The following is a 9717-nucleotide window of genomic DNA, read 5'->3' as shown; positions in this document are numbered from 1 at the left end:
ATCCATCTATCCATGGACATTTCCATGGAAATGGAAATGCTGCTCAAGAGGTTTCCACCTCTTGACTATTGTGAGTAGCGCTGCTATGAACACAGGTGTGAAACTCCACCTCTGAGACCCTGCTTTCTTTCAGCCACATTATCTCTTTCTATGTTTAACTGTTCCTTCGAGTGAAGCACATAGAAATCAAGGGCACTTCAGTCCATTGAAAATATATTTGTATATTTTATTATTTTTTGTGATTTAATTTTGTCTTCTAAACTGCAGATGTTTGAAAAGTTAGCAATTGGTTTCTTACTTGGATAATGTGATTTTAATTTAAGAATATTCCATTTTATACTACATTTGGATATTTGAATAATACAATTGATGCCTTTTAGTGTTAATTATTTGTGCATATCTTCTTTTATTAATTCTCAGCTGGCCCCTTAACATAAAAACTATGAAAATAAGACAAAGATAACATAGAGATGAGATAAATAAATTTAGGGGTGGGTCAGTGTTCAAAATACACAGTAATCATTTTTAGTTAGTCTTAGGAGGTCATAAATTTTGTTTTTGGCAAAGAAGAAAACAAAGTTAATTGCAAAATGTACAGTGTCCATAAAAGAAAATAAAAATCCTTGCTAAAGAAAAACTAGCTATTCCTGGTGCTAAAAACCAATAGTAATTTCTCCCTTGAGTATAATATCTTAAGGTATTTATCCACACCATATACAGAAGTATATATTTATATTAACATATTCTAACAATGAACTCCAAGTGAACTAACTTAAGGAAGCACAGTGTCATTTACTGTCTTATACTTGGAAATGGATAATTTCTAGTTTCAGGAAGGACTGTGTATACATGCTTCAGTATCTCCCATTTAAGTTTATTTTCCTCTGCTGACCTTCTTCCTCAGGTAGGCTTTTCCCATGGGATGGCAAATGGCCAAAGTAGATTTTAGGCTGTGTATTTTTAGGTGACATTTATGACTCTCCACAGAAAGTGCTCTTTTCCTAATAGCCCAGGGGGGGGGGGTGGAATCCCAAAATATCACTTCACTTGACCCAGTTTAGATGACATAGCTTTCCTGTGGTCAATACATGTAATTGTTCTCACTTGGCCAGACACGGGTCACTTACTCACTGCTGCAGCCAGGAGGTGAAGTAAGCCCTGCCTAAGTTGTGTGGATGGAACATGAGGAGGTTGTTCTTGTGAAGGAAGGCCATTGCAAGGCCTCATGTAGCCAAATCCTCCTGGATCTTAAACTGATGGCACAGAGCTGGGGACTGGCCATTCTATAGCCATGCGGGTGCAGTACGACCGTGTGTCTGTAATGCTCAGTAGTGCTGATATACTAAATCGGTGGCCTGCATACTGGCTACTCTTGACATATTCAGAAACTGTACCTGGAATCTGGGTGTCAGCTCTAGGGAACATGGCTTACTTAGGGCAATTTTTGTGATCCTAGGAGGTGATTTTGCTGGATTTTCAGAATGACATGGCTGCGGCTATAGGGTATATTCTGCTGTTATTCGGAGTTTCTGAGGATCTAGCATATCTCTCTCCCTCCCTCAGAAAGAGAGAGTGCTATTGCCAGAAATCCAAGCATATTTCCCCCAGTGGGGAAAGAAGACTGAGAAGCCATGCTCCACAAATGCCACCAGCTTGACATCTCTTGGCATCTGTAGTGAGTTGGAGGAATAGCAGCCCCCAAAAGACATACCCACCCAGAACCTTGGCATGTGACCTTATCTGGAATAAAGGGAGTACAGACATAATTAAGGTAACTCTAACCCTAACATCATTCTAGATAAAGGTTGGCCATAAATCCTATGACAGGTGTACTTATAAGAGGGAAAAAGAGAGAAGATACAGAGAGACACAGGAAAGAAATGTGATGGCCGAGGCAGAAACTGGAGTTATGTTGCCACAAGCCAAGGCATGCCAGCAACCACCAGAAACTGGAAGAGGCAAGGAAGAATTCTCCCCAGAGTCTCCAGAGGGAACACGGCCCTGACAACGAGCACCTTGACATTGACCTTCTGGCCTGTGGAACTGAAAAAAAATTAATTTCTGTTGTTTTAAGCCACCAAGTTTGTGGCAACTTGTTGTAGCAGCCCTCTGAAACTAATATAGTTTCCATTGCTAAAATTATACCCCTTGCACATATCAAAGTCAGCTGTCAGTTCCCTAATGTTTATCTGTTAGAGCATTTATTCTTGCAACATCTGCACCCCAGTATTTCATAAAACTACAACAAAGCCCTAGAATGAAAACAAAAGAAAATAAGGGAAGGTATGCTAGATAAGACATAAAAAGAAGAGGTACCTAAGATATTTTAAATTGTTTATTGTTTTTCTTTTTCTGTATAGTAAGAAAAAGAAATCACAACACAATTATTTTTCTATGGAATCCAAGTTACATAATCTGTTTAATGGTCAGATGTCTTAGCAAAGAGGTGAATAATAATGTTCTATCAGTTGTAATGCTCTCCTCTCAAAAGTTATTCTGTTCACATTAGCTTAATGACAGTGGAACCACAGTGAACATGTTGCTACACACTATCTCAGTTTTCCCTCTAAAACAAACACAGTTGTATTTCTGGCTCCTGCAAAGTCTTCTTGGTTATGGAGACTGCCTGAGACAGCTTTCCTCCACATGCTGGCTCAGCACCCCAAGCTGCCTTCCGATTATGGCATCTCAACATCAACCTGTGTTTTCATAATTGCGGCAACAGCATAAGACAGCAGAAGAGGCTTGCACTGGCAATTACACACTTCTGCTTGGAAATGAGACACATTCACATTTCATTGGCGAAAGAAAGCCACACCTCAAAGTAACAGGGAAGTGAAATCCTCCAGTGTTCCCAGAAAGAAGAGAATAAAAATACTGGTATCAAAATAAACAACGATTTCTCATTCTTATTTGTCTTCTTGACTGACCATAAGTCTCAAAAGTGCCTGAAGTGGTACCTTACTTTCTAATTACTTAGTGTTATACCAGAAAATAGAATTAGAATCCTAATCCTGGGAGGGAAGGTTTGTTTTTTTTTTTTTTTAAAGAAGGAACATGCCAAGAATTAGTGTTCTCAAGTGTTCTGTCTTGTATTTTAGGTGATGTAAAAGTAAGATTTCTATTGGAATTACGTTGGTATCATCATACCAAGGTAACTTGAAAATAAAGTTATAATTCTTAAAATCATAGTCATGAAACAAAAGCTAATTACTGAAATTGAATAATTGAAAGATAATATATGTGGTTAACAACATTTTACAAAAGCAAGCTTTTGTTTTCCTTGGTGTCTTTGAAAGTTGGAACCTCCACAGAAATGTGAGAGTAACACCGTTACTCTCGGTATGTTCAGCACAGTGATCATGGCCTAGTGTTTTCAGATAGACAACAAAAATATGAAGCTCCTAACTTTAATGGATAATTAATATTAAGTAAAATTAAACCAATGGTATAACAATGATTGTAATCTGGTAAAAGATCTTGTCATATAAAACTTCCTCTTCTGAGAATATGACCATTTTAAGTCAATAAATTTCCTAAATGAGTGACTAATTTGAATTGTAAACATACCATGAAGTAAGATCTAAAGAGTAAGTTTGGCCATGAGTCTATATTATTCTATGCTTTTATTAATACTAAAATACACAATGAATAACACATTAATCATAGGAAAGAGCAGTTGAAAAGTTAGAAAATAAAGCAACTGGTTCATCTTAATAAAGAGGAGAGGAATTGACATACCTTTCCTGAAGTAAATCTTATAAAGAAAGACAAAACTATTGAAAATTGTGTTTCCCTGGCCAGGTGGCTCAGCTGAATGGACAGTCATCTCACACACCAACAGTTTGTGGGTTCAGTTCCTGGTCAGGGCACGTGCCTAAGCTACAGGTTCATTCCCTGTTCAGGCGCCCAAGCAAGGCACCTACAGTATGTAATGGATCATTGTTTCTCCTTCACATAGCTGTTTCTCTCTTTTCCTTCCCCTCTCTAAAACCAACAAAAAAGACACCTATCCTCGGGTGAGGATTTTTACAAAAGAATTTAAACAAGACAAATTTGTGTTAACTACCCAAAGATTCTGAATGAGACAACAATATTAACTGCCAATGGGAAATCTACTCATATTTCTTTATATTAAAATAAATACTAAGTAACAATATCACTCCATGATCATCTTTTTCTCCATTCCAGAATAACCTTTTCATTTAAAAAAATCTCCTTTTCAAAGCCACATCTTTTGTTTCAATGATCACTCACTAACATTCACCTTCAAGTCTACACCTTCAACCAACCCAACAGCAAGCCTGACACAGACAGAATTGTTCAGCTGTTCTTAGATCCATAAGTCATCAATCTAAAATTTCTTTTTCGTCAGTGATCACAATATATTTGTGCGAAGGCACGCCTGAATATCTTCAGGCTGCCCTGGCCAAGTAGCTCTGCTGATTAGAGCATCGTCCTGATGCACCGAGATTTGGGAGTCCATCCCCAGTCAGGGCACAGTCAAGAAGCAACCAGTGAGTGCTGGTTCAGTGGAACTACAAATCAGTGTTCCACAGCCTCTCTCTCTCTCTCTGTCTCTCTGTCTCTCTCTCCCCCCCCCACTCCCTCCTTCCTTCCTCTTTCTCTAAAATTAATTTTTTAAAAATTAAAAGGCTATTGGTATTCTTCAAATGATGCTCAATTCCATTAACAATCTTATCGTTACCTCTCAGTGGAGTATTGTTAGATAACTCCTCACCTATACAAGTTCTTGAAAAAACAACATGTGCCATTTTAGCTTCAAATGCCAGCTTCTGGCTCTGTAGAAGAAAATATATGTTTACCTCTGCCATACTATTTATGATTTTTAGTTTGGCCTCGAAATATAGTTTCCTCTATCTATTCCAATGGTTCGATCATTTTCATTTCTCTTTCCAGGGCATTTCTCCCTGTTTGATTATATTTTTCTCTAGCTGAGACAATGAGAATTACACATATACTTTCTGTGTACTATTCGCACATACAGGAAAAACCTTCATCTGCTTTGTTTCTAAGAAAACTTGTTAATAATAACAGCATTTTATTGCTGTATTTTTTTTAAAAAGTCATGAATAGAAAAAGATCTTTCTTTGTAAACACCTTGTTTGGACAAAGAAAATGGGAAAAGCAACATTACACCAAATCTAAGTCTTTTCATAACCCAGTTATTATTTTAAGTAATAGGTTTAAAATTATCATTTTAAGTATAGTGTGGTCCCCCGGAAGCGACCTTGCGCTCGCTGTTGCGCTGGGGCTGTATCCCAGGCTCCGTGCAGGGCGTCCCCGTGGCTTGTGGGACGGGTCCCTGCGTGCACACCGAACTCCGCAGAGGAAACCTGCAGCATGGCTGATAGCGAAGGCAGCTATGGGGACATAGCGATGTGAGTGGGCAAGAGAAGTTGATTTTTGTCCAGGGCTGACGTTTCACTACAAGATCGAGGTACTAAATAAACCTGAAAATGTCACTGTACTTAGCTATGTTGAGATCCTGAGTTAATAATCAAGACTACTTAGTATTCCAGTGTCTTTTAAAAGCAGGGTAGTTTCATAAATAATATGACAATCTGTCCCTACATTTGTGTTTTTTGTATTGTTTTTGGTTTCCATGTCCCCTTCAAAATGCAGCTGCAAATAATAGAATATCTATATTAAATGATAAGATTTGTTTCAGCCCTGGCTGGTGTAGCTCAATGGATTGAGTACGGGCCTGTGAACCAAAGGGTCACCTGTTTGATTCCCAGTCGGGACACATGCCTGGGTTGCGGGCCAGGTCCCCAGTTGGAGGCACTTGGGGGGCAACCACACACTGATGTTTCTCTCTTTCTCTTTCCCTTCCCCTCTCTCTAAAAAATAAATAACATCTTTTTTTAAAAGATTTGTTTCAATTACTGTGAACACTTTGAATACACTTTAAAAAGTCAATTTGATAAGGTGGTTATATAAGTTAAATTTTGTTTTGTAAAAAAAATAAAAATAAATAAAGCCAAAACTTGAATGTTGGACTTACATTACCGGAAAGTTCCGAATTTGTTTCTGGATGCCCATTTCCTTCCGACATGTTCGGAACCGGAGGGAGGCTGGGGCTGAAGGCCATAAGGTCAGTCTTGGGCGGGGGCGGGCCCTCCCCAGAGCACACCCTCTGCCGCCTCTCCTGCGAGTACGACCAGCTCCCCACCGCGCTGGAGCACACCAGCACCGGCTTCCCGGGTCCACACGCGCCCTCCGTGGGCGGCGCCGAGCACCGCAGCGCCGTGTACAGCAGCAGCGTGAGCACCAACAGGCTGGACACCGCGCAAATGGCAACAATTAGGTACACGTTCACGTCCACCAGGGCGGTCTCCGCGATCACGGTCCCTGCAGATGCTCTCAAGGAGGTCTTTGGCGCCTGGTTGCTCTCCACCAGCGACAGCAGCACAGTGGATGTGGCCACCAGCGCGGGCTCTCCATGGTCCTTCACCAGCACCAATAGGCGCTGCCGCGGATCGTCCATCTCGTCCAGGGTGCGCGTCGTGCTGATTTCGCCCGTGTACAGCCCCACGCGGAATGGACTGCGAGCACCACCCGCCGCCGGCTGCAGCTCATAAGACAGCCACGCGTTGTAGCCAGAGTCCGCGTCCACCGCGCGCACCTTCGCCACCACTTGGCCCGCGCCCACCGACCGCGACACCAGCTGGCTCACAGCACCGCCCCCGCCGCCCACCCCAGGCGGCAGCAGCGCGGGCGCGTTGTCGTTCTCGTCCAGCACGAACACCTGCAGCGTCACATTGCTGCCCAGAGGAGGCACGCCCGCGTCGCGCGCGCTCACCTGGAACTGCAGCAGCTCCAGCTCCTCGTGGTCCAGAGGCTGCAGCGCGAACACCTTGCCGCTCTCCGCGTGCACAGACACGTAGCTCGACAGCGCTCGCTCGCCCACCCGCCGCTCCACCAGCGAGTAGGACACCAGCGCGTTCTCCTGCGCGTCCAAGTCCCGCGCGGACACCGTGAAGATGTGGCAGCCGGGCGGGTTGTTCTCCTTCACGAACACCGTGTACTCGGGCTGCGCGAACGTGGGCGCGTTGTCGTTCACGTCTGCCACCTCCACGGACACGCTGGTTGTGGCCGACAGCGAGGGCGAGCCCCCCGTCCCTCGCGGTCACTACTACAGCATAGTCCGCCACGCTCTCGCGGTCCAGGGCGCTGTCCAGCACCAGTGAATAGTAGTTCTTGAAGGTGGACACCAGCTTGAAGGGAACATCGGGTGTCAGGGTGCAGGTCACCTGCCCGTTGACGCTGGAGTCGCGGTCGGACACGGAAATGAAGGCGAGGACGGTGCCGAGCGGAGCGTCCTCTCTGACCGGCAAGGACAAGGACGTGACCGCCAGTTCCGGAGCATTATCGTTTACATCCAGCACTTTCACTAAAACCTTGCAGTGGTTTGACATCGGGGGACTTCCTTTATCAACAGCTTTTACCTGAATTTCGTAGGATTTTGTTTCTTCATAATCCAGTCGACCAATTAGCCTAATTTCTCCTGAGTTGGAATCAATTTTGAAGTTCTTTCTAATGTTAAGAGGAACATCACTGCCAAATGAAAAGACAATTTCTCCATTCACACCTTCGTCAGCGTCTGAGGCATTTAACGTGGTCACCAGCGTTCCGTCTGCAGCAGTTTCTAACAAGTGCACTCTGTACACGGCCTGGGCAAACAGCGGGGCGTTGTCGTTGACGTCCAGCACCGTGATCAGCAGCTGGACCGTACCTTCCAGTTCAGGTTTGCCCCCATCAGTGGCTGTCAATAGTAAAAGAAGTTCTGGTGTTTCTTCTCTATCCAAAGATTTCCTCAACTTGAGTGAAAGTGACCTACTCAGTTCATCATTAGCCTGTATATCCAAAGAGAAATAATCGCTGGGGCTGAGAGTGTATGTTAGAAGAGCATTTGTGCCAATGTCTGCGTCAGCAGCGCCCTCTACCGGGAAACGCGAATCCAGCAGTCTAGATTCAGGAATAAATAACCTTTGTTCTCTCTCTCTGAAGACTGGAGGATTGTCGTTAATGTCCTTCACCTCCACCTCCACGTGGAAAACCTGCGGCGGCCGCTCCACCACCACCTCCAGGTGGATGCTGCACTCCGCGCTCCGCCCGCACAGCTCCTCGCGGTCCATCCGAGAATTCACAAACAAGATGCCATTCTGCAGGTTTACCTCCAGAAGGTCCCCGCGGACTTTGGACGCCACCCGGAACAGGCGCGGCACCAGCTCCGTGAGCTCCAGCCCCAGGTCCTGCGCGATGCGGCCCACGAAGGTGCCGTGTTTGGCCTCCTCGGGGACCGAGTAGTGGACCTGGCCGCTTCCCGGCTTCCAAGCTGCAAGGAGCAGAAGAGAAAGCAGCAGGCACCGGGCTCCCTTGTCACTTCGCCTGGGATACAGCATCGCAAAAGCACTCACTACACCTTTCGTACCTCTCTCACCTTACTTCAAAATCATGCCTTTTTACTTCATATTTTTAATAATTTACCTCCTTAACGTTTTTGTCTTCTCTCGGGCGGGGACAAAATGGAGCTTCCTCCTGAAGTTTTGACGGACAGCACATTTCCATTGACAAGACTTTGTGGTATACAGCGACATCATGTGGCTGATGGTGTTAGATTTCACTGATTTTCAAAATAGCCTCATATTCATTTGCAATTTAGTCAAGGCAACCATTTTCAATTTTCTGTCCTTTTAAAGGCCCAGACATTTCAAATGTCACTTGAGAGTTTGTAATTCAATATTTTCTTTTGGGTGTTTTCACAAAAATATTACAGTTGGGTTTGGGAAAGTCACAATTTGCAATAAATAACTACATCTTTTTATTTAACACAGCCTTTAGCTCATTTATTTTTATTATTAAACACTTATAACTGAGCACTGGAGTTTTAAAATAGGCCACTTAGGCCACTAAAATTCACCTTGTCCTAGGATAGTTTAGGTGTTTATTTTTTAAATTATAATCATTATCAAGTACTTATATATGAAATACATAGAAATTTTTGAAGAAACATATTTAAGATTCTTTCAATATTGTATAAAAACAGAACCATTTTTTTGATACTTTAAATCTTAGAATAACGACATTTGGAACATTTCCATTTGTTACTTGTTATATAACATCTAATTGCTCAACTTAAAACTTTGACCTCCAAAAATCATTATGCCAACTCAAACTGGTGTCCATTGGATCTTCATTCCTAGAACCAATATTAAGTAAATGATATAACTTTTTCCTTTTTTTCTTATTAAGCCAAAATATTGTCATACTTCAGTTAAAATAATATGAATATTGAATCAACATCATTCATATATCTGAGGATTTGAAAATAATCCATCATCAACATTTTAAATGTAAATCTAATGTAATTAGATTTTCAGAAAGAAACTACTTGAAAAAAATTAATAAACTTCTTTTCAACTTCAGTTCAATTTATAATAATAACACCATACCTACATCAAATGTTGAGTATGTGGTTGTAAATTATCACTAATTAATTTTTAAAAGAATGTCCTTAGCATATCTACTTAAAGTATAATGGATTTTAAGGATATTAATATTTAGAAGGATTAATCTATTATGTATTTTTAATCAGAAAGCCCAAATCATTGTTTAAACTGATAATTAATATATGGATGAAACATGATGCTTCTTTTAAGGTTTATTTTTAAAAGATTTTATTTACTTATT

General features: G+C 42.1%; 1 protein-coding gene across 1 annotated transcript; it reads right to left on the bottom strand.

Annotated features, from left to right (window-relative positions):
- Nucleotides 1-5920: 5920 nt before the first annotated feature.
- On the bottom strand, nucleotides 5921-8892 carry LOC114510319 (protocadherin alpha-1-like). The gene is given in 2 exon segments (XM_036013752.1): nucleotides 5921-7141; nucleotides 7143-8892. Coding segments are annotated over 2 exon segments (2463 nt in total). The 5' UTR covers nucleotides 8430-8892; the 3' UTR covers nucleotides 5921-5965.
- Between the last annotated feature and the right edge of the window lie 825 nt (nucleotides 8893-9717).

The sequence above is a fragment of the Phyllostomus discolor genome, chromosome 13 (genome assembly GCF_004126475.2).
Source record: "Phyllostomus discolor isolate MPI-MPIP mPhyDis1 chromosome 13, mPhyDis1.pri.v3, whole genome shotgun sequence".
NCBI lineage: Eukaryota > Metazoa > Chordata > Mammalia > Chiroptera > Phyllostomidae > Phyllostomus > Phyllostomus discolor.
Note: the sequence above shows the minus strand (reverse complement) of the source record. Positions and strands in the feature narration are given on the sequence as shown.